The sequence below is a fragment of the Brachycentrus maculatus genome, unplaced genomic scaffold (assembly GCF_059751285.1).
Source record: "Brachycentrus maculatus isolate JH-2025_06_01 unplaced genomic scaffold, ASM5975128v1 h1tg000527l, whole genome shotgun sequence".
NCBI lineage: Eukaryota > Metazoa > Arthropoda > Insecta > Trichoptera > Brachycentridae > Brachycentrus > Brachycentrus maculatus.
In genome coordinates, this window is record NW_028281273.1 from 308,431 (window position 1) to 334,371 (window position 25,941).

Consider the following 25,941-nt stretch of genomic DNA (forward strand, 5'->3'; position numbering starts at 1 on the left):
GTTGAGCGTCAAGTTTTCAAAGAAGAGAAGTCTCCTTTCAAACAATAGATTTTATTTCCATTCCAAAAAATAAAAATATATTTAATTGCAAAGTTGAAATAAAGCCATTTTTTATAAAAAAAAATATTGGTTTTGTTACCGTTGTGCTGTTACTAATTTAATTTCTCAAATGGCAAAATTTTTACAAAGGGATAATAATAAAATAAATAATAAAAATAAAACTAGAACTTGTACATGTTCATCCCTAATGATGACAATGTTCTTGTCAAAACTTTTTTATTGTTTTTAAATAAAAGAGAAATATTTGTGTTTTTATTATTTACAAAAATACTTCAATTTCATACTATTTCTGTGAGCCTAAGCGGCTAATTGTTAAAAATAGGTATCAAATTGTGGTAGAGTGGATTCGAACCGAGAAACTCTGACTAAACACTAGCCACGGGACCACAACCCGACACAAACTGGTTGGATTATCAATAAAAAAAGTGGTTTAAAAGAATGCTCTAGTTTTATTTTATTAAGTTCATAAATGTGCCACAATACCTGTGAAAAACATTCAAGAAAAGGATAATAATTACCTCCTAACATCCTCCTGGTGATGTTGCGCTTGCTGCTGCGCTTGGTGCTGCTGGTGCTGCTGGTGCTGTTGGTGCTGCTGGTGTTGCTGGTGTTGCTGGTGCCGCTGGTACAAGTAAGGGTTCATCTGGGACTTCATCTCTATGCTCTCCTTCAGGATCTGGTGGTTCTCGTTGGGGTGCTTCCCGTCCTTCATCATGTCGGGCTTGGGCTTGCCGGCGGACATGATGCCCTGCTGCGGAGACGCCGGAGGAGGCTTCCCGCTGTTGTGCTCGGCGGGACTCGGGCTCTCCTTGCTCCGTTCGCGCTCCCTCTCCTGCTGCTCCTTCAGCTTGTCCTCGGGCACCATGGACACCGGCCCGTAGTTCGGGTCCATGTTGTAAGGATACCCCGGCATGAAGCCGTACGAATAATAATGTTGCATCAACTTTTGCGACGGTATATTGTCCGGAGGAGCCTCTCTCTTGATTTCGTTCTCGCAAAGAGTCTTGCCATCAGGCAGCTTGTTAGGATCGTCTTTTATCTTCGTTTCCGCCATGGACTGGTTTTGCACGGAAGGCACTAAGTAAGGTGCTTGCCCGTAGTAGGGGTACATGTACCCGGGTCGGATGCCGTGCGGCAACTGAGGTACCCCGTCGGGTTTTTTCTCGCATAATATTTTAGATTTGTCCACTTCGTTATCCATCACGGGCGCGTTGTCGTCCGATATATCGGAATAAGCGGGACTCTGTACTTCTTCCCGACCCGTTTGTTCCATACCGAAAGGAGGCCGTTCGGGCGGATGGGGACTTCCTCCCGGAGACTTTCTACTTTTGGTTGATTTCTTGAATCCCTGAACCTTATTAGCGCCGCTATCCGGAATTTTCTTATCATCAGTGGGCATGAGAGCCGCCGTCGGTTTCACTTTGAATTGGGAGTTTTGCGGCGAAGGAGGCGGACCTTTTTGCTGATTCGGAGGGCCGATATTTTGAGGGAGAGTGGAATCCGTTTGCAAATTTGGCTGAGAGGGATGCTGTATGTGATTGACAGCGGGAAGTGTCGCGAGAGGGGGGTGAGAAATGTGAGCGGGATGCGGCAAATGGGCCGGATGTTGCGGAGGCGCCTGGACAGGGGAGGGACCCTGCTGGAGACCTTGCGTCAGCACCGAGAACTGTCGGGGAGCCGTCTCGGCCGGGCGGATGGCCACGGGGGCCGCGTTGGCGGGGATCGGAGCCACCACTATGGGAGAAGCTACCGGAGGCTTATTGACAAAGTTAGCGACAGGGAATTCTTCCTGCGGCCCGAACCGCAAAACCCCCGGCTTGACGGGGGGGGTCTTGGCGTCCGCGGGGATGGCGGGAATGGCAGGCGGGGCGGCCGGCACGGCAGGCGTGGGAGCCGGCGGCGCGGCGGCCGGCGGGACGGGCGGCGTGGCGGCGCGGGCGGCGGGGGAGGGCACGGGCGTGGCGGCGGGCGTGAGCGGCTCCGGCCGGTCCTCCTTCTTGGGCGTGTCGGGCGGCTTCTCGGGCGACTTGGCGGGGCCCGCCGGACTGGGCGCCTCGGCGCCGCACTCGTCGTTCTCCGACAGCGAGGCGGCGTCCTTGGACTCGTCCTCGTCCACGGGCCCGTGCGCGTGCGACTGGTGGTAGCGCAGGCCGTTGATGTGCGTGTACTTCTTGGAGCAGTTGGGCTTGGGGCACTCGAGCAGCGCGGGCGAGGCGGGCGGGGACGAGGGCGCGCGCCGCTTGCCGGCGGGGGAGTCCTCCTCGGGGGCGCGCGTCTTCCTCTTGCCCGGGGCGGGGGGCGCGGGCGGCGCGGGCGCGGGGGCGGGGGAGGGCGAGGCTCGCGCGGCCGGCGGGGGCGACGCGGCGTCCCGGGGGCTGCACGGGACCGCGGCGCTCCCCGCGGCCCCGCCCCGCCTGCCCTTGGCGCCCCCGTTCCTCAGCTTGCTGTGCACGGAAGAGCGCGTCTCCGTGAAGTTGCTCAGATCTCCCCCGGGCGCGGCGCCCCTGCCCCGCTTGGCGCGCCCCTTGGGCGTGCGGGCGTCCAGCTCCTCGGTAGGAGAATCGCAAAACCTACAAAATACATTTCCATTTAACAATATTTTCATATTTGAATACATAAATTCTGGAACAACTCCAAAACAGAGTTGTTATCGAAATTTCGTAATAAGTTTTTGAGATGGGGATATGGGTAATTACAGGGTTTACACCTTTTGATTGACTTCTTTAAATGTTCACTTTTTGTACAAAATAATAGGTAAAATGTAAAAAGTTTTACATACATGAAGCGATAATGAATTCGTAAGCCCAGTATACAAGACTTTGTATACGAGATATGTAAATATACTCGTAGTAAAATAATTCATAACTACAACAATTGATGCACAGTATTAACACTGTGCCTAAGTATAAATAAAATAAATACTGACATTCACAATTTAAAATTAAACAAACTAATTAATGAAATACACGTCTGTTAATTAGCCAGAATAATATTATGTATTGTTTTACCTTGGTGGTGCCCAATCATGTCTCGTGCAATCTAGGAGTGTTCCGACGTAGGTTTTACCTCTCCAGGTAACATTGACTACCAGGACGCCTGCAAGAAGGAGAATCAAAAAGTCAGTACATATTTAGATTCTTCAACAACATACTTAACTCTATTCAAGTTCATCGTTAAATATCGTAATAATTTGTAATAAAATATCTATAATAGGTACAGTAATACCTCGCTTAGCGTGGGCAATTCGTACCAACAAATGGTACGCTAAACGAATCAGCGCTAAGCGATTACAAAATTTCAGTATTGTGACAAGTTGGTACCTCCACAATTACTGATTTTTCCTCATTTTAAAGATTGTGGTAACACACAAGTACGATATAGCTATTATTAAAGAGTGAAGTGAATGATTCAAGTGCAAATGTGCGCAGCAAAAAATATCCAGTGAAACAGTGAAAAGACTAATTTGAAATCCTTAAAAAAATGTTTGACATCTGACATTTGTTAGTTTGACTACTTAACTGCAGAGGGCAGTAATGTACGGTTAAAAATCAAAAATCTTTTCAAAATTATACTAGTTTGACTACTAAACTACAGAGGACAGTATTGCATAGATAAAACAGCGTTTACGCATTGTTAAGTTAATCATCGAAATAATTTTATGTTTTTGAAAAGAAAAGAGTTATTGAAAGGTGAGGCGTTAAAAAATAAATATAAAAATATTTTTTCTATATAAGTACCATATATTTAACAAAAAAATCCAATTTACATTCTTTAAAAAAATCGGGCTTTAAGAGACATATGACCACTCCGGTGGTCGTCGGGCGAATGAAGCGACTTAACGAATACTGGGCCTTAATCTACTGAATTTTGCTGTATAATTGAAGTAGATTAATATTATAATTAAATCAGTACATTTAAAATGAGTTTACCACGAAGAGATTTCATTAATCTGAATGTTTTTAAAATATATTAAGTTTATCGTCTCTATCGCATTTCTACGAGTAATATATAAAGAGGTAAATAGCATATCGATAATTTGACGGTTGTGTACATTGTTTGCTTATTAAAAGAAGTGTTAATACGACGCCTATAATAGGAATAGTATTAGGGGAGCAGCAGAGGGGAGAGTGATGGATTGGTACGACGCTGGATGAAATCATTTCACTCGGAATAATCCAAATAATCCCTCGTTCTAAATAAATAATACACGATATACGTGAGGTAGCGCTAAACCACTTCGGGATTATATAATAATAAGCCGATGTTTTAGCGGTACCCATTCCGCGAGGAACAAACATCTTTCCTTTATGAGAAAACTTGATTGAATCCTATTATCTCGAATTCCCCTCGCGTTGTTTTCAATTGAAAATAACAGTCTTAAAAATACATGCAGACGTAGGTACCAGTGAGTAAGTACCGACGCCCCTCATTTTCTGAAATTTATTGGCCAGAAGTGGTAACATTTTGCAGGGGTTCATTAACTTGTCAGTTGAGAAGAAGATTGATTTATTTATTTCATACATAAATGATCAAAGCATAAAAAAGAGGAAAAAAACGGCAAAGTGGGTTAGAAAACCAAGATTTTCTTCATTCGGAAAATTGCGTTGGAGACGCGAAACATATCAATTTTCGAAGGTATATTGTAAGTGCTTACATTGTGTAAAATTCATCAAAAGAATATGAAAAGCAATGTTTCAATTTTTTTCAGAATAACAAAAGTAGTTGCACTCACAATGGTCATCTATATGATATAACATATGTAACATATGTTAAACATATTAGACTCACCCCTACCTAGACTCCATACCAAGGAATATTTTTTAAATTTTATTTACTTTGTTTATTTTTAATTTTAATTTTAATTTACTTTGTTTATAAAAATAAAATGAAAATGTAAAACGACCTCCCTCTCTAAACACAAGTATCTACTTTATTAGAGAGGTAGAAACGTTATATTTGAAATGTATTGTATATTTACCAACTATATTCAAATAGGTATTTTGTAAAAAAAAAAATTCAACAAAAAAAAGAGTTCTACAAATCGTGGTGTGGTTGTCAATCATGAGTAGAATGATCAATGTTGTACTGTAGTGATCGCTTAAACCAGCCTATAATAGATCGAAAGCCTTGTAAATACCCAGACTTCTATATTCTTTTTCATCTATGTTGAGATGTCAAAAAGAATAAGAAAGAATGGTTAGAGATACGTTTATAAAGAATCAAAGACAGAATAACGTTCACGCTGCTAGGATTTTCAACATCCTTTCAATTCGAAACAGGGTTTAAAGTGATTCCATGGTAAGTATTTAATGGGACGAATGTGTGGAAAATCATTGTATGACAGAATTAAAAACGACGATATAAGAAAGGAATGTAAGGCTGAACGAGGAATAATTGAAAAGATTAGAAAGAGCTCTTTGCGGTGGTATGGACATGTGGAGCGAATGGATAGCGAGAGAATGACTAAGAAAATATATGTGGCGAATGTGAGAGGGAAAACAGAACGTGGACGACCGAAAAAGACTTGGCACGATCAGATCAATCAGAACCTAAAATCTGGCGGTGTCAAAAGTCTGCGTAATCGGAGGGCATGTATGACTAGATGTATGGATGTGAAGGAGGCTAGGAGTGTATGTCAGGACAGAAGAGTTTGGCGTTCCATCCTCTCTGCCTACCCCTGCGGGGAAACGGCGTGATGGTAGTAGTAGTAGTAGTAGTATTTAATGGGGATATTACCGAGACAAGCTTAGTACTCTTCGCCGACTAGCATTATTATTCAATGCATGGATGTGGAATAAGTTTAAAGGTCCATAATGGATGGGTGGATACTGGGTACTGCGAAGGTAGCGATATAAGATGTGAATTTTACGAGTCGGTTTTACGACACTATGAAAATTTCACTGAAACGTTACCTTAAAACTATAATAATAATATGTAAACGAAACGAGAAAGCTTAGAGAAATACCAAAATGTTATAGCGCCAAATAGAGACATCAAATGCGAGCGTCATTACCTATATGGTATGGAGTTCCCAGGCTTCCATTTCTGATATTTTGATATTACTGTAAAAATCTCGTACAGCGAGATTATTTTTAACTGGAAATTCTTGCAGTATTTTTACCCCGAATTACGAACCATTTCAACATAATAATAATAAATTTGGATATTTATAAAGCGCCTTATTCGTAAAATACTATCTCGAAGAGATTTGATACAGCAGTAAAAATAATATTCTGTGATTGAATTATGGTAAAAAGAAAACCATTAAAATGAATTTGGGGAAAAATGTGTGTCTATTTTGTTTCTAAAGATAAATCCCACTGTTTGTGAATGTTAGTAAAGGAGGAATCAATGAATGCCATTAGCCCTGTAACCAATGATATCCCATGACAGATTACCCATGTCGGATTTTGTAGCTGATCGAATCGTGAGTCTATCTGGAATGCACAACTTTTTTTAACGTACTTTATAGCTATATTTTGCATTTATTAATACATAAGCAGAGTTTCAGTATATTCTACTATTTAGGGAAAACGTAACCAGTGCAGTTCGTGAAGTAGTGGAGTGAAGTGATTTATTTTCATTAAACGATTCGCCTGTCACTTTGCGTTAATATCTATTCATTTTAAATTTAATTTTTACTTAGTAAATACCGCTATTTTCTAAAATCTGTCATGACACGTATTTAAATGCATTCCGCATCATTTTCAGGATGCACAGGAGTTTGAAAATGATACGAAATGCATAGAAACACATGTTACAATAGATTTTAAGAAATAGTGGTATTTCATTTTCAATCAAACCCTTAACTGCACCCCAATGGTGCATAGGGCTTTGCATCATATAAACGCAGTGTTATCTTGATCGTTAACACATAAAAGAAAGGTGATCAGCCCTCCGTTTCAAGTACCAGTCCAGGGTAATACTGAATTAATAGTGGTATTTACCAAGTAATCTTTCAATTAAAAATTGATTGTTTATACCTGATATTACCCATGCAATCATAGTTATTATGATAATAAAATAAAAATTAATGCATTTTACAAGTCGATGACGTTATTGGTTAAATTCTACAATAGATACTTATCCCCCAAATTAACAGTGATGCTAATATAGGTCTTATCATTACCCTTATCCGCACCCAATGGTACATAGGGCACTGCATCGAATTGACGCAATGTTTTCTTGATCATTACTTACATGAAGGCAAGGTGCAATAACCCTTGCGCTTCAGGAACCAGTCCAGGGTAATAATAAATAAATATTACAGTGTAAAATCAATAATATTTATTTTCACCCCCCCTGGGAATCGAACCCGGGACCTCCAGCACGGTAGCTAAACACGCTGACCATTACACCACGGAGGCGGACAAATATAGGTCTAAGGTAACTATTACCGACAGCAAAAAATAGCTAAAACCAACCCGCTGAAAGCAAACTGCAAATGGGTTTTTCACAGAGCCTAGCACAAATAACCTTTTAAATAAAGGACACAAAATGTGACTTTTTGCGTAAGGCCTACAAACGCAGAATCTGTTTTCAACATCCCCTATTACGCGGAGGTAGTAGGGTAGCAGGCACTGCGTACTTTGCGAGATTGGGCGGCGCGATAGGCGGCTCTGGTCGGCGATAACAATTAGATCTCTTCACTGCTCTGCCGCCCTGGTACTGAGTACTGATAACGCACTTAATCCCACACAAGACAAAGAGTGTTTCGATTAAGATTAGCCGAATTATCAAATTAGCGAATGTCATTCGGGACTTTTGAAGGTGAGCTGTTTTTTTTTTGCTTCAATAAAATTAAGAAAGGTGTGTTGAGATGGTTTGGACACGTGGAACGCATGAGCGAGAAAAGAACGGTTGAACAAATGTATGAGGCAAATGCAGTTGGAAAAAGAAGTAAAAGGAGACCGTGGAAAACTTGGCAAAATCGGGTATGTCAAATACTTGAAATCGGCCGGATCAGGAGTCGAAATAATCGGCGGAAATGTATGAGAAGATGTATGAATCTGGAAGAGGCGAAGAATGTTTGCAAATATACGGTGGTATGGCGTTTTATTCTCTCTGCCTACCCCTGCGGAGAAGCGGCGTGAAGGTTGGTTAGTTAGTTATGTTTTTTTTATAATTAAAATATAACTTTGTTTAAAAATCACTTTAAATATTTTGCCATAACTTAATTATAATGTCTAACGGTTTTAGTATTAATCGGTCTTGAAAAAGAAGCAGTTAGCTTCGAAACCGGTAGACATTTTTAATTAAGTTATAATAAAATGACAAATAGTGATTTTGAAACAAAGTTAAATAGATAGTGATTTTGAAACAAAGTTATAGTTTAATTATAAAATGGAAAATCACAAAGTCATTGCTTCAAATATAAATTATGTTTTTTTTTAGTTTTATAAAGCTAAAAAACGCACATAAGTCCACTGCTAAATCCTCTGGTAATGCATATTATATAATACGATCTCGCGGTTGTAACTTGGACGTTTTCTTTAAATGGATATCTTCCTTTTCAAAGTGGAAAAACTACTTTACTTTCAAGCAGAGAGAATTATGAACGAGAGCAAAAGAATGAATCGACTGCAATAAATAAATCTTCTCGACTTTTCCCGCTGGCATTAGAAGTCCAGATAGATTACCGAGAACCAAAGACGGGTTGGGTACGTAAAAGAAAGTCAATTTAATTCTTAAAAGGACGTAACCAATTTTTCATGGAATTAATTTTATCTTTTCATATCTCCATCATATCAGAGAACGCTATTTGAATATTTAAAACGAATGCTTTTCATAATTTGCATTGAATCGTTTAAATTTACGTTAAAATCACAGAACCCATTAAAAAACCTTTTACTTGAATTGAGCAAGCGTTTGAAATCAATATATTTTAAACAAAAAAAGTATGTCATACCGATTTTTAACAAAGAAATTCATAATCATAATACACGAGGACATAACAAAATACATGTGGAGCCGATAAACAATACTAAATTTGGAGTAAGGTCCTTAAATTATATTGCCAATTAGGCAATCCTTTTTTTAGGATTGCCAATTAGGAGGATTTTTACGGAGTGTGTGCAAGTTTTTTGGTGAGAGTATTATAATGTTTTTAATGTTTTTTAAATTAATATAAACCCTGATGATGACAAGGTTCTTGTTGAAACCGGTAGGTTAAATTGTCACGTATTATCAAATATTTGTAAATAAAGGTAGAATTCAATCCAATAACCGTGTTTTATTTTGGATATATTACCCAACAATTTAATATGGAATTCTACCAACTGTCTGCAGTTACAATAAACAATTTAGAATGCCAAAATTGCTGAAGAGTCGCATTGTGCAAGCACGCTGTAAAAAAGTGATAAATATGAGTTGGCAGCGCGTGGCGTCCCAAAATGGCGACCGGTGTCCCCTCAAACCCAAGCTGTTCATATCTCATATTCAATTTAACAGCTCAATAGGGGTGGGACGACAGTATCATTGTGCGAGTAGTGTGGAGTGAGTAGCTGCAATGCATAGTGAAGGAGCGTCACGGGTAATCTGGTGCGGGCGACGGCGCGCGGATATCGCCTAACTATCTGGAAAGCCTGTCGTAAGTAATAACATCGTAAAATACTTGAACCTAGACGCAGATAAAAATGGAACGTGAATAATGCCTCACGAATATTTTATTTTGTATCTTTTGATGAAAAAAAACAAACAAAATAAAAATTGAGGGTAACTTTTTTAGATAATTACGGCTGTCCAAACTTAAAACACAGTAAGGGACATTTTTTGTAGTACGTTTTTTTCATTTTTGGACTAAGTAGAATCTACTTAGTCCAAAAATGCAAAAAACGTACTACAAAAAAGTCCCTTACTATGTTTTGAGTTTGGACAGCCGATTATTGTCAATGATAACTCCGTGATAAAGTATTGTCACTGGACTAAATAATAATATTAGGAATACGCAGGTTGAAATGATACCATTTTATGTGCAAACTACTCAATTTTACATCTTTGACATCTCAACAAAGATGAAGAATATGGAAGTCTAAGTATTTACAGGACTTGTGACCTCTCATAGGAACCAGCTCCAGATGTCAAAAAATCTAAAAATTACTCCTAAATGGAGAAAACCCAGATTTGTGAACAAGTATTCGGACACACTCAAAATATTGTGAAAACTAAATTTTATGGTAGTGTAGTGATTTCCAATCAGTTTTTCCCCGGCTGCACTCTCACTTCATTTATAAAAAATGTTTTTTTTTTAATTATTTTTTCCAATCAAAATACAATTCTAATGACAATGAAAATAAGTTTAATGTGGTAAATTAGAACGTTTTTCTTTGCACAACTCTGTTTGGGAATTAATCCCACTAATTGGGAAACGCTATGCTAGGGCATTGTATTTTTGAGTGAATTTAATAGAAGAACATTGCATTTGACTATAAATTATGACTATATTTAACTGTGAATATGATGAAGACAATACGTATTTCGTCTGAAGGATACATTTAATATTGGTACAAAAGGTATCTAAAAAGTATCGACAAGTACTCGAATTGTACGTAAAATAAGTATAGTTTCTTTAAAGTTTTCCATGACAAAACGTTCTTAGAGACCTCTTTTGCCGGCGGTCCACTTGACCCCTGCTACCAGGGCGGCAGGATGGGCGGAGGGTGGCGAGCCGTGCGGTGAATTTTAATACATATCACAATCGGCTCGGCCGTGCCACAAATATTACAGCACTCGGAAACTTCGGACCAACGACTTGCGAATAAAGCGTTAGGGGATGCGTGATTTTATTCCGAGGACAAAATAAAAATTCATAACAGCAAGCTTCAAATTACCGGATAACGATCATTGAAAAACGCTAAACAAACTCAAAATATTATTATGTTATAATTTCCTGGGGGTACCTGCTGCTGAAATTGTATTTGTAGTAGAAAATATTAATACACATTTACGTTTTAAGACAACGTTACAGTACGAAATAAATCAATTCTATTTTTTTAAACTGATACCATGTCAAGTCAGAATTGTATGGGGAATTTTTTTAAATAAAAAAAAAGGATTATTATTATTAATATGTACTTTATAAGGATTTGAAATGATTTTTTAAAAGTAATTTTGTCCGCGTCCACAGTGTAGTAGTTAGCGCACTAGGCTACCATTCCGGAGATTCAATTCCCAAGAGAGACAAAATAAATATTAGTGATTTTTCAGTATAATATTTATTTGATGTAACTCTAGACTGGTACCTGAAGCGCAAGGCCGATCACCTTTCCTTTATGTATTTTACCCTTAATTACTCGCATGGGGTCAAAGCAATGTCGCATAAAAAAATTAAGCATTTTCTGCTTCGCATTTGATATTTAGTTCATGTTATTTCTTTTATATATGATAAAATCAATAAAGCACTTAAATAATAATAAATAATAAGTTTTATTATCTTATATATTAATAATAAGCAGTTACATATTTTCTTCGTGCGAGTAATTAAAATTAACGATCAAGATAACATCGCTTCTATACGATGCAGTGCCTTATGCACAATTGACTGTGGGTTCGAATAATTTAGAACTAGGGAGCGAAATTATCTAAGCCACGTACATATGTATATAAATGAAGTGTGTACATAATTAGTAATCAACATTGACTGATTTGTTCAAATATGTCATATCGTATTTTGCGGTTCCAGTGATTCGACTTTGTATCTTAGATTTTTACGTATAAAAATTCTAATTGAAATATTGACATAACGTTAGTGAAATTATTGACAGACAAAAAATTAAGTAAAAAGAATGGAATTTTACTTTATTCAATTGTACATAATTTTGCAATCAATCAAGATGGCAATTAAAGCTATAAAGCTAAAAAGGTCCCGTCTTATTTTAAGAACGCTCATTTTTTCTCCGTCACCATTGACGATCTCGTTATCAGATCATCTCGCGAAAGCTTGTAGGCGACAAACTCTCCCGTGCATGTTTTAAAATTGAATTCCAGTTTATTTATAAAGCGTAATTTAGTAGAGAGAGATCCGTCAAATCGGTGAGACCATCATCGCAGACGTCACTCGAATCTGGATAATGAGTGTCCCGAAAGTATTCGTTCCCCGGGAGGCATAAGGCGATGGAGATCATCGGCTCAGACGCGAGGCATTAACCTTTCCCTCCCTGAGAATATCAATATGGAAATTCAATAATTGATACGGGTTCAGATTTTTTGATTCCTACGTAATTCTGTACGTAATTATGTAATATAATTACGTATTTCATAAAAGTATTATAATAAAAAGTTATTTATGTGCAGCGACGAAAAAAAATATTTGTGAAAAATCGGGGATAAAATCACCAATACGTTTCCTAGTGTGTGCGTGCGTGCCGTACCTTGCGGCGGTCGTGTCACTACGCCAGCTATTGCGGGTACTTGCAATGAACTTTTTTTCTCGTTTTGAGATATTTAACAGAGTAAAAATTCCAAAATTGTTACAGTTCAACTTCAGCTATGGTCAATGAAAGCAACATTTAGGAATAATCAGTTCGAGGAAAATTTATCAGAGTTGTTCCGGACGGCGCAGGACCGCGAAGCCTTTGTTATAGTGATCGCCAACGTTGGGGGACCTAACAAGCCACACGAAGAGAAAAGAGAGGAATAATCACATTTTTCCGTTTTTTAAATCACATTTTCATACGGTGTACAAAATATATATCGCTCACTCCTTTCAAGAACGTCATAAATCAAAAATCGACAATTTTCAGTCGCGCGTGTTTTCGGAATGCCCATAAAATGCACTATATCCCAGGAAAAGAGGCATATTTTTAACTTAATATTTACCCGCTATAGGGCAGAAAGTGTTGTTTTTGCATTTTGAAGAAAAGGTATTGTTTAATTATTTTTTTTAAATATACTAAATATTTTTCAAATGGGGAAAAAACCTTCAGGTTTCACCTAAAAAGATCTGTTGCACAGTAAAAAGTTCAATAAGTGGGTTGATATTTATTTTTAATACATTGTATTATATTTTTAATCTTTAAAAACGTTCTCCTGTAAAATCAAGTTTTTTTTTATTATTTGTGATGTTCTTGAAAGGAGTGAGCGATATCACCGTTGCACGCGGTAGTTTTTAGCACTGTAAGGGAAAGGTTAAATTGTTCAGGGGGCAAACGATGCACTCGGCTGGCACTAAAAAAATGTTCACGAAATGTACGAAGGAGACGAGACTCGCAATTTATCATTGTTCCCGCGTCCGTCACGATCCGCCATAATGACTTGGCAATTGCGGAATAATAACCCCGAACCCCGGGAGATTGGCGGAGGTAATTATTCAAAGATGGATCACCGCGCGTCACGAGGCTGGGTGTTACTCAGCCACATATACGCGATGGATAATTAAATAGCGAACACGTATACGATTACACGGGTTGATTGACCACTCGTGTTTAGTTAGAAAATAAGTAACGGGACGGCCATTACCACCGCATTCATACATCATAACACGTCATATTTCTGGGCTTGTGGGCCAATCGGCGATATTATGTACGAGTAACATAGTAGGTGCTTCCAATCTAGCGGTTCAAGAGATATGTTACACACAGATATTTTGTGTTGTATTAAAAAATTCTAACTAACCATCACGACGCTTCTCTACAGGGTTGGCAGAGAGAATATAACGCCAAACCAATCTGCCTTTGCACACAATCTTCACCTCTTCCACATTCATACATACACGCCGATTATTCCGACTCTGGACCTGATCACTTTCAAGTATTTGAAACACTTGATTATGCCAAGTTTTCCTCAGTCTTCCTCTGCTTCCGTTACCAACCATATTCGCCTCATAAATGTTGTTTAACTTTCCTTTTTTCACTCATTCGATTCATATGCTCAAACCATCTCAAAGCACATTTCGAAAAACAAAATATCTATTGGACCACATTTTTTGGCAAAATAACATAGCGATTTTATTTAGTAAAAAAAAACAAATCATAGTTTAGATATTGAGATAAAAAGCTCCCTCATATAATATATTAAAATATTTGTAAATTTAAAAGATGTGGTAAAGTGAATATCGAACCTAGAAACTCCTGACTCTAGATTTGAGTCCGCAATACTAACGACGGGACCACAACATGTTTGTTTTATGAAAACGCTAAATACGTTTTTTTAAATTGATTTGAATAGCTTAACTTTCAAATAATGAAAATTCAAATATTAAAGCTACACGCACGACGATTATATCTGCGATTATATTTTTTTATATCAACTAATTTCATTCCTGAAGCTATAAACTCGCATTTATGTTAATAATTCCCGTGATCCAGAACGTAAGCTACAGCAGAAAAACATTCAGATTAAAATACTGAAGGCTTTATGTGCAAACGTGAGGGAAATCGTTAATCCCACTGCGGACTGTGTGCAATGAAATCTATAAACTATATTTATGGCAGATTTAATTCATGCTAATGGTGAACGATGTCGGTAAACAGCTGACCTGTGTGGTAGCTATTAAAACGACCAAATGCATTTTATTGAATTTTATAGCAATACTTAACTGGGCTCTTAAAGCAATCGTTGTTAATATATTAATAAATGTCAACAATGATCGTTATTAATTTATGCTTATTTTTTTAAATGTAAGAAAAGTTTATACGAAAAATACTAGTATGAACTTTAAGGTCTTGTTGATAGAAACGTAATTATTGTATGCGAGTATACAAGTTTATTAATTGTATACTTTTAGTACCGTTCTGGAGGTCCCGGGTTCGATTCCCGAAGGGGGGGATTTCAAAAAAATATTAAGTTATTTTTTCACTCTTATATTTATTCAATATTACTCTGGACTGGTATCTGAAGCAGAGGTCTGATCACCTTTCCTTCATGTGTTAACGATCAAGATAACACTGCGTTTATATGATGCAGTGCCCTATGCACCATTGGGATGCGGATAAGGGTTTGAAGTTTAGTACAAACCACAGGGAAAATTTAAACACAGAATTCAACCCTTTCAATTGAGACATTTTATTTTTAAATCTCGCATTTAATCTAAAATGAAATTTAAGTACAACAGGCATTTGAATTGGGTTATTCTTTATTCTCAACAAGGAAAGCAGCGGAGATACATAATGGAGTTGGTATAAAGTTGAAAGAGAATAATGGAGATGTTCTCGTGGTAGTGGTATATGATGTCCGGGTAAAGTTTCGCCGGTAAAAGCCGACATGGACACGGATAGCGACCCAAACTTTCAAATAATGCAGTAGTTGAACTAAATTGATCATCGCCGCAAGTTTGAGATACTTGACACAGCTTGAATGCATGCGCAAACACGTCTCCAGCCCTGCCAACCCTCGGCGAGTACCAGGAGTGCAAGCCGGGAAGGGAGATAGCTCCGGCTCTCTCATTACCATATACACGAGGTTGCCGCTAGACCCGACATAATGGCGCACACCCCCCTCCCCAGGCCGCCAAAAGACCGCACCACCCGACCGCCCTCCACGACGGAGTCCGCTATTATCATTTATGCTTTTGGCTGAATCGCAAATTGGTTTTTAAAGCTGTGTCGCTCGGTTAAGTAGCATCCTCTTACTTCCCAACAAAACGTTTAAGTGACACGAGACTTGATATGTCGGTAGTGTAAAGGCAAAGGGGTATATCTGTCTCAGACCAAATTTTACCGGAGAACAAAAATAAACTTGTGAAATTAAATAACTAATTTGTTTTATGTATTTTTATATGTATATTTCTTAATAAAACTAATTAGTATTGCAACTACAGCTATATCATCTTGCCAGATTATGGAATACACTATCTTAGACATTTTGTGGAACAAACTTAGGAAATGAAAATTTGACAGATTTACCCCTTTACCTTTACACTAACTGTGTAATGAATGAATGTGTATTTGCATACAACACAGAAATGTGTATTTAATTACACATTTTTATCGATTGTTGCGCGGTATGATCGATAATCCTGAAATTATCCGGAGCATTGGTCTGTATGTTCCTGACAATTACCTAAGACAGCGTCGGCATAGATTATTTCATATCCCTATATATAGGACCAACCTGTCGATAGTTATGCCTGTAGGAAGCGCTACCGCTATTTTGAACAATATCACACTGGATATTGATCTGTTCCATGTGTCTGAAGGAGTATTCTGGCCGGGATTCTTCTACATTTTTAACAAGAGTCTTCTTGCTTACTTTTTTAATCTAAGTTTTTAATGTAACTAACTAACTAACCATCACGCCGCTTCCCCGCATGGGTATGCAGAGAGAATTGAACGCCACAACACTCTGTCTTTGCAAACATTCTTCGCCTCTTCCACGTTTATGCATTTCCTCATATACAGTATCTACTCAATGAATTAGGGCCACGCAGAATTTCGCGCAATTTCTCAATTCAAACAGGAATAACTCAGAGAAAACCTTGAATAAAACAACATTGAATTTTATTTACACATGAACACTTTATTACGCTTAAATTATGCATATATTTTCATATAAATATAGTTAGTATTTAGTATTTCCACCTTTGGCAGAAATAACTGCCTCAATTCTTTTTGGCATACTTAAAATGCACTGTTTTATCATGTTTTTTATTTCTTCGTCTTCTGACCAAATTTTTTGAATATTTTTTTTTACACAGTCTACTGTCGGATTTGGAAATGAGTATACCTTATTTTTAACATGCTCCATACGTTTTCTATAGGATTAAGGTCCGGAGAATTTCCAGGCCAGGGGAGCAAAGGCAGATTTTTGTTAGACAAAGATTTTATTATTGATTTAGCCCGGTGGCAAGGTGCCCCATCCTGCATGAAGGTGTATGGACCTTCTGTTGGGTCGAGTGTATGGTAGAAGGGCAATAAAATTCGTTCGAGGACCTGCTTATAGGAATTTTGGTTCATTGTTCCTTCCACGAAAAACAACGGCCCAGGTAAATTGTTAATAATACATGACCATATCATTGTTGCAGGGGGGTGTTTGATAACTTTTACCACACAGGCCTCATTGTAACGTTCCATTGGTGTTCTCCTGACGAATCGACGGCTCTCTGTCACGGCTTCTAACCGGCACTCATCATTAAAGATGACCTGAAAAATAATGAAAATTTAAGTTTAATTCAAATATATAAGTTTATTTACTAAAATGATATGTTGAAAATTAAATTTAAATAAATACCTTTTTCCAATCATCTACCGAGTAATTTCGATGTAGCCTGGCCCATTTTAATCGATCCGCTTTCATTCGTGGTGTCAATTTTGGTACTTTTACAGGGCGCCTGCATTTCAGATTTACTTCGTAAAGACGTCGCCTCAGTGTTGATACCGATATATTTATACCCTCTTCTTCCAATTTTGTTTTTAATGTTTTGCTGATGCACTACGGTTTTCTAAGGCACTTTGAACGATTTTTCGATCAGTCCTCGGTGTTGTTTTTCTAATCCTACGACAGTTCTTTCGCCGATTGCTGGTGGCGGGTGACTGATTTTTTATTGATTTTGAAATTCTGTCCACTGTTTGACGAGAAACGTTTTCTTTTTTTGAAATTTCTCTATTAGATAGTATTCCTAATTTCAGTAGCACTATAACACTAGACTTTTTTTTCTCAGAAATGTCTCTACTTTTTCCCATTTTGTCCTTTTCAAAAAAAATACTTGTGTTTACAAAAAAAAATTATACTATATGAACTAAAATTAAAAATTAAGTTTTTTTCACAAGACACGATAACTATATAACCTCTCTGAACAAAACAACAGCCAGAACTCAAGAAACTTCACTAATAAATGAGATAGGACTATTTTTTGAACTTTCAACTATCTGTCTACCTGTGCTAATTAGGGACCTTTCTCAGAAAAAGGGTTTGAAATTTTGCAAAGGCTTAAATAATCCAGGTATATTTTACATATTATTGAAGGTAATATACATGATATTAGATGTCAATAGAAAACTTAAAGTATTTATGTAAAATAAATATAATAATCCAAAAGATTTCAGAGTATTCAAAAAAATAATGGGTGGCCCTAATTCATTGAGTAGATACTGTATACCCGACGATTATTACGACTCCTAACGTATCAGGTATGCCAAATACGTAAGTATTTGGCATACCTGATCGTGCCAAGTTTTAAAGCCGCCTTAAATGTTAGTTTGTAATGTACATTTTAATTATTGAATTAATTGAATTGAATTGAATTAATTGAATTGAATTTAATGTGATTTCGTAGTTCTTTACAAAAAATAAGTGAAACAATATTTTTACACGGTAATAACTTGATGGAATTGCGTTTATATTTGTTTTGAATTACAAAAATATGTGATCACCATACACGAACCATGTTAAATATATCAATTTAACCCTAAGCAGCTGGCTAAATCCCAAGGCAGAAAATGTTGAGGGGGTCTAAGATAAGGCGCGAAGAGGCGAGAAAGCGGAGGGATAAAATAATAAAACAATTAGGACTTCATTCGAGGCACGTATGTTCGGAGGGAGAATGAGCTTTACTAGCCTTGGCGTGTATACACTTATTATAATATCTCTACATTACTAGCTATTAGCTACCTATCTCAGGATTGTAGATTTATCGAGACATTCAAAATAATTACTTGTACTTGACTTGACTCTTAAGTATTACACTATAAAAAAGGCTACATTTTGATTACGTAATATGTATATAAATAATGCAAGATTGAAATCATTTTCATTAGCATGACTGTAAAAGATATCCAAAAAATGACAGAGTATCACGACTGCAATATTTTTACACAGTATGTACAATAATTTGTACAGCAATATTTATATTATTTTTTGACATCTCATCAAAGATGAAGAAGAATATGGAAGTCTGGGCATTTACGGGGCTGATGGCCATTATAGGCTGGTTTAAATGGTCACTTTACACACGTGAACATTCACCAATTCTACCCATTATTGACAACTACACTACTAAAATTCTTGGAAGTTCTATAAATATGAAGCAATTTTGAAATACTGTCTTGAATCACTAGAACTTCACTAGAGTGATATGAAAAGAAGCTTTTTATTAAGCGGAAACTCTTTTATTAGTATTATTTTTTGACATTTCATCAAAGATGAAGAAGAATATGGAAGTCTGGGCATTTACGGGGCTTACGACCGTCATAGGCTGGTTTGAGTGATCACTTTACACACGTGTAACATTCACCAATTCTACCCATTATTGACAACCACACTACTCAAATTCTTCGAAGTTCTATATATATGAACCAATTTAGAAACTTTGTTCTTGAATCACTAGAACTTCACTAGAGACATCTATTGGTGAGATGTAAAGAAGCTTTTTTATTAAGCAGAAACTCTTATATTAGTATGTGAGATCCGAATCCCGGATTATAATCACACACATGAGAAACGCCAGAAAATACCATTTTCATTTTTATTATTAAGCTTATAATTTGACCAGATAATTTATTTACAACATTTTGAGAGTGTCCAAATACTTGTTCACAAAATCTGGATTATCTCCAATTACATTAATTCTTTTATTAGTATGTGAGGTCCGAATTCTGGATTACAATCATATTTACAAATAGACTACAGCAATATTTAAGCTGTACGCCCTACTGTTATGGGCATTAAAATATAATATTACAATACCGTGCCCATTTTCTGGTACCCTGTTATCACAACAATGAATATTACTTTCATAAATATCCATGATTGTGACTGAATGCCGTCAAACGCGAGAGTAATCACCCAGCACGAGCGAGCAGGAGAGCAGCATGCGTAGGAGGAGGGTGCGACAGAAAAACAACCGGCCCTCGCAATTCAGAGTGGAAGCCTTCGCAAACTCGGGACAGTCCATTTAAATGGCGCACCCTCATCATGATATGTCACTTATTGCCTGCAATATGAGCGCCGTGATGCACTATAGAGGGCTGAAGCGGGTTTACAATAAATTCGCCAGAAATGCAGTAATTGGCAAAGGTTTAACCCGGTTTTACGGCATCCACGTATTCAAGTGTGTTATTCTGGAAATGCTTAATGCGGCAGGCAATTCCGTCGTATATCATACGAGGATAGCATACCCATCCAACAGTCATCATACACTGTACAAAATTTTATTACACATACAGTCCATCCTATTAACAACTCAATTTATTTAGGATATTTTTGAGTGATGCGGGTCACAGTATCATGGAGGGCTGCGTTTAGCGCTTTATTTAAAACATTGTTTCGTCGTTAGAATTCAAAGGATTCAAATTGGAGGCTACCAGTTTTTGTTTACCGGAAGGGAAAGTCGAGAAGCGTAATACAGATATGCCGAGGCACGTGTTGGGAAGAGAAGGGATGCGTGAAATTAAAATTACTATACGCGTTTTTAATAGAGGCTCGCTTTAACGGCATAGCGGTTATGTTGCTTCTTATAATGTGCTTACCGCGGACAGGGTGGTTGAGCGTTTTCTCATTAATTATGCAAAAATAACAGGCAGTCCAATTGAAAAAAAAACAAACTTAAAGGCAATTTAGAAAACTCGAGTGTAATGAAAATTACACTTAAAAAAATTAGTTCTATGAGCAAGGGATAAACAGTTTATTCAAGATTGGGTATTATATATGCCTACTAAACTGGAAGAAATTAAAGACGAATTTTCGAGCAGGTACAAAAGAGTAACACACAGAAATCCATGATTATAACTGTCGTTAAGAAAATACAATTTCACAACATTTTGAGTGTGTCCAAATACTTGTTCACAAATCTGGAGTTTCTCAATTGAGGAGTTATTTTTACATTTTTTTGACATCTCACATAGATGAAGAAAAATGAGGAGGTCTGGATAACAGGCCTTAGGAAATGCAAAAATAACTCTTAACTGGAGAAACCCTGATTTGTGAAAAATGATTCAGACACACCAAAAATGTTATGATTTCTTTTTAAATAATTATAAAATGAAAATATTTTCTCATGTTCGGCTTTAAAATAGCAAAAAATGTACTCGACTTTCGCCGAGAATTTGTAGTCTCGGCGTATAAATTAATTACGCCACTCGGCGTCATAAATTGAAATGTGGCATTCATCAACACCGAACCAAAACAGATTTCTTCGGCCGCCCGAAACTTTTCAACTTCGCAAATGGCGGGTAAACAGAGACCCGGGGCTCTAACATTTTACTCAAAACTTAAATTACTTTTCCGGAAAATTTCGGTACGCACCGCTCGCTAATGGCGCGCGGCGCGGGGCGCAGGAGGGCGAGGAGGTCGAAATTAAATTATTATGAATGTCACGATTTTTATTAAGTCCGGAATGGCCGCCCGCGGCGGGGGATGGCCGTTACAAAGCCGGTCACGTTGACAAAGCGGAACCGAAATTACAACTATAATTTAAATTTGTGTACATATCAATTTGGCGCGGCGGAATTTCGACGGAAATGCCTGTCAATAAGCCACACCAAACAAAACGGAATATTAACCCTTCATTGCGCGATGTAAATACACAAAAAAGACTTTCAAATACTGCACCAGAGTAAAAAAAGAACCATACCACAAAGTTATCAATGCTTTTAATGTACAAAATATAAAAAAAAATAATAGCTAGTAATAATATTAATAATATACAATAATATAAACATTTTATATTAAATTATATTAGACCACTGATTGAGTTTGAACCAGTCGATGAAAACATCTGCAGTTTTCGAAACTAGTTATGTGAAATGAAATAAAACTATATTTTATATTTGAAGCAATAACTTTGTGATTTTCCATGTTATAATTAAAATGTAACTTTGTTTTTTAGTGATTTTAAAACAAAGTGTCATTTTAATTATGAAATAAAACTCCATTAGTGGTCTAATACAAGTGTCATTCCACAAAGTTAATGCTAAATCAATAAATAATACAAAAAATTACTTGGTATGAGGAAATACATAACTTTTCTCCTAGTAAAACTTTTTTTCATTCGAATTTGCACAAAATGGCATCCATACTGCATTAAAATTAATTAATGACCGAAAAAAGAGAATATCGATAAAATTAAGAATGATGTGTCCAGAAGGTTTGGGCATGTGTAACGAATGAGTGAAAAAGGACGGTAAAACAAATTTATGATGCGAATTTTGTTGAAAATAGAAGCAAAGGAAGACCAAGTAAAACTTCGCATGATCAAGTATTTAAAATACTAGAAAGCGGTCAGATAAGCAGTCTGAATAATATGAGGAGAGCCACAGTGGTGTGGCGTTCTATTCTTTCTACAGGGAATCTCTACACACTAATTGTGTGGACTTCAGTGTCACTATTAGTCATTTAGAGAACTACACACATTAAACATAGTGTAGTATTTGTTACTATACATTTACGTACAATACGGACGATTTCCCAAATTTCTGTTAAAATTATAACAGTTTTTTTTGTGTTTGTATCAAAACTATGCAATGAAGGGTTACAAACGAGTGAAATAGTAAAAGCGATACCTATTTTACCTATAAATAAATTTTACACACTAAAGCCGAATGTTAATGATCGTAAATGTGGTTTCTATTTCGTTATGACTACAATACGGAAATTTACATCATAAATGGAGGTTCTCTGAGGGCATGTATAAAAAAAATTGTAGGGAAATGATTGAACTATAATATATTCCTAGTTTGGTCAACTTGTTCAATATATATTCCTATTATTTCGACTGATTTAATAAATTTGCTTAATTTATTTGGCAGTCACATTGTGATATAATCTATCAATTTTAAAAATAAATTTCACTTGTTAAATACCATTTTTTTATAACATTTATTGTGACGCGTGTTTCGATGGATTCTGTATAATTATGATGCTGAATGCATCGAAACAACTGTCGCAATAAATAAAGAAATAGTCGTATTTACTAAGTTTAAACTTTTAATTTAAACTAAATAAGCACATAACATAAATAGATGATATTAAATGCTCAAAATTAGAGGGTACGGTGAAAACGATTTAATAAAATTTATATTAATAATACCTCTGCGGAATACTATTGAGGTCCGTACTATCGACATTTTTCGTTTAGTATGTAATTTATATATTTAACACGTACAATTACAATTGAACATATCACGAAATAAAATTACAAAAAAGGAGAATCGATAATTTCACATATTCGACACGCAGTCCCACTTACACAAATTGTCGTTAATCATTAAGTGAAGTTAATTCGCCAGTTACACATACAAGCCGGTAGCAAGTAGAGCCGGTGTCCTTATTAAATATTTACGTTACCCGCTAGTAGCCATGATACCCTGGTACTTGCAAGTCCCAAACTATGCCCGAGGCGCCAACTTACAATGACCTCACAGTTCACCGTTAAGTGGCAATCGCTTTGCACTCCAAATTACAAATTCAATTAGGATTCAAGCGGTGAAGAATATATCTAATCTAGAGGTAATTATTTAACATCTATCTATCTAAATGATTTGTAATAAATCACTTAATACGATTAACCTACTCGAATCAAATCAAATCGTTTCTTTAGTATCCACATATGCTGGTGTATAATGCATGTGTTTATATTCAGTGTACATATATTATGTTACAATATTACACGAAGGCTAAGTAACCAATCTAGCGTTCATTTCAGAATAATGTGTACCATATATGTAAAGGAAATGATTTCTTTTATTTTTTAACAGTATTTCGCCAATAAAGCAGTGCTACAATGTGCGATAAAGAAACCGAGATGGCGACATTATGTCAGTGTTGAGATATAACAATTAGTAAAATTATCAATTGTTGGCTGTAATGAATTACTCGCGTTTTATTTTAAGAGGAGAATATTTTCAATGTAAAACAAACTGTAACGGAAAATAAATTTTAAATAAATGGAAAAATATGCACCTGGTGTATTAACGAGAAAAAAATGTAAGATTTTATTTTACCGGAGGATTTTGTCTGCAAAGAGATAAAAGCTACACCCCAACGGTTTGCCGGCAGGGGTTGGGAGAGAATGGAGTATAATGGGGGTGGGGGTGGGCGGAGGGACTTTATATAAGGACTGCGAGGGAAGGAGAGATGCCAGAGAGGAAAGGAACACAATGGTGACAGGAATATCATCCAGAAAGATAGAAGGCAGAAAATATTCGTATTCCAGATTCGGTGGCAAGCGATCTGAGTAATATTTTCCATTTCCGCCAGTCAAACATTTAATAGAGAACTACGATTTTTATTCAAAGAAATAATGCTTTAAAAGTACCTACGTAAGAATAACAGATGAATAACCAGCTTTAGGAACACTTACACATATTTTTATAAAATTTATATTAGCAAGTAAAAGCGTTAAATTATTTCATGTGAAAAACAATAATAAAATGAATGGATCACAAATGAGAAGGAATGAATGGGCCAGATGGGCTTAAATAATAATTGCTTACAATGCGGTTCGAAACGTAGCCAATTACTAATAAGTAAAATATAATCTACTATCTAAATATCTAAATTTAAAAGAAAACATTTGTTTTTTACTACTTGAGTTACATTTTATTTTATTTTAACGACTAGTTTCTGAAGCTATGCTTCCATCTTGAGATGTTTTCTTTTAAATTTCACCATGTCTTACCACAAAGCGAGTATGCCGAAACAATAAATTAAATAAAGGCGGAAATATCATGAAAATGTTTTTTAAACAATCAAAATATGGGGTATACTTGAAATCTGAGATACAGGATACAATTTTCCTCTCTATAATGCAAATCTGTTCATTTTTTCAAGTGCCATGGACAAATATTAATAAAAATAGCGTTATTATACTACTTTTAAAAATCAACAAAAAACTGCTTTATTTGTCAAAGAGAATTAATTTATTCCGGCAGTATAATTTAAACAGAGAATAAATTATTCGCCTCGTAACACACGATCGCAGAATCTTCCAAATAAAAGCTACAGAGTATTAATCTCGCGATCTAAAGAAGTTAATCGAAAAACTCTGGAAAAAAATATAAAATAGGAGAAAAAGATACGGCGAAAGTGTTTGGGGGTGACATCTCCATACCACTCTCATTCGCTCAATGGGACAATAATTTCCAGACACCTTTTTAATTTTCCTCTTTCAATGTCGAAAGTCATAACCGACATATAATATAAGCTTGTATTAACTTACCTACTTTTAAATTAAAAAGAATAATCCATCACTTTGTCACGAGAGCTTATCCGCGGAGCGGATGTGTATAAACTCATGAAATATGCTAAAATATACGGGACTTTGGAGGGTCGAATACATTACAAAAATCGGGACAATCCACGAGATTTATGGGGGATGCTGCCACATTCCAGCCCTTACTAAGCCATCATAATAATATTACAGTCAAACTAATCCGAAATACTAAATAATAAAGATATGGAAATAGCTTCATATATCACGCACGCCGGTATGCACATCATAGTTCATGTTTTATGAATAATATTAGCTTAAGTTTTATTGGAAATGTTCGAATGAATCGGATGCTGCATGTATATTTGTTTAATCAAACTGAAAACAGTCCGGAGGAATAAGTTTGTGAATAGAAAAAGGGGACTTGGACGGTCGAAAGTTGGGAGAGTCGGGAATTTGAATTTACACATTAGCAATGGTCACCGAGTTGGTTTGCGTGTAATTCAATAGTTTTATCCGATGGCCGTACCTCAAATTAACGAGATATGTTTACGGTGCGTACGAGCATATTCGGGTCGCTCGCTTTACGGAAACACTTAATTGGATTACGTCGACATTTACATGAAAGACTCGTTATTCATAATATAATACTGTTATATTAATTAACGAATATTTACAACGAAGCATGAAGCGGCAAATAAAACAGACGCGCCGTGAGCTCTATATAAATTACCCTTTATTAATTTGCATTCAAAGGTAAAAAGCTTTCAGCCCGCATTATGAGGTCGGACACTTAAATTAAG

The 25,941-nt window shown here is 36.6% G+C and overlaps 1 protein-coding gene across 2 annotated transcripts in view; it reads right to left on the reverse strand.

The window, feature by feature from the left end:
- Positions 1-25,941, reverse strand: part of LOC148301711 (uncharacterized) — a 352,511-nt gene that overhangs the window by 4,228 nt on the left and 322,342 nt on the right. For both annotated transcript variants that reach the window (XM_088272798.1, XM_088272797.1), the window contains 2 exons: positions 3,069-3,156; positions 579-2,630 (listed from right to left, as the gene is read on the reverse strand). In XM_088272798.1, coding sequence (XP_088128924.1) covers positions 579-2,630; positions 3,069-3,156 — 2,140 coding nt within the window. The remainder of the gene's footprint in view (positions 1-578; positions 2,631-3,068; positions 3,157-25,941) is intronic.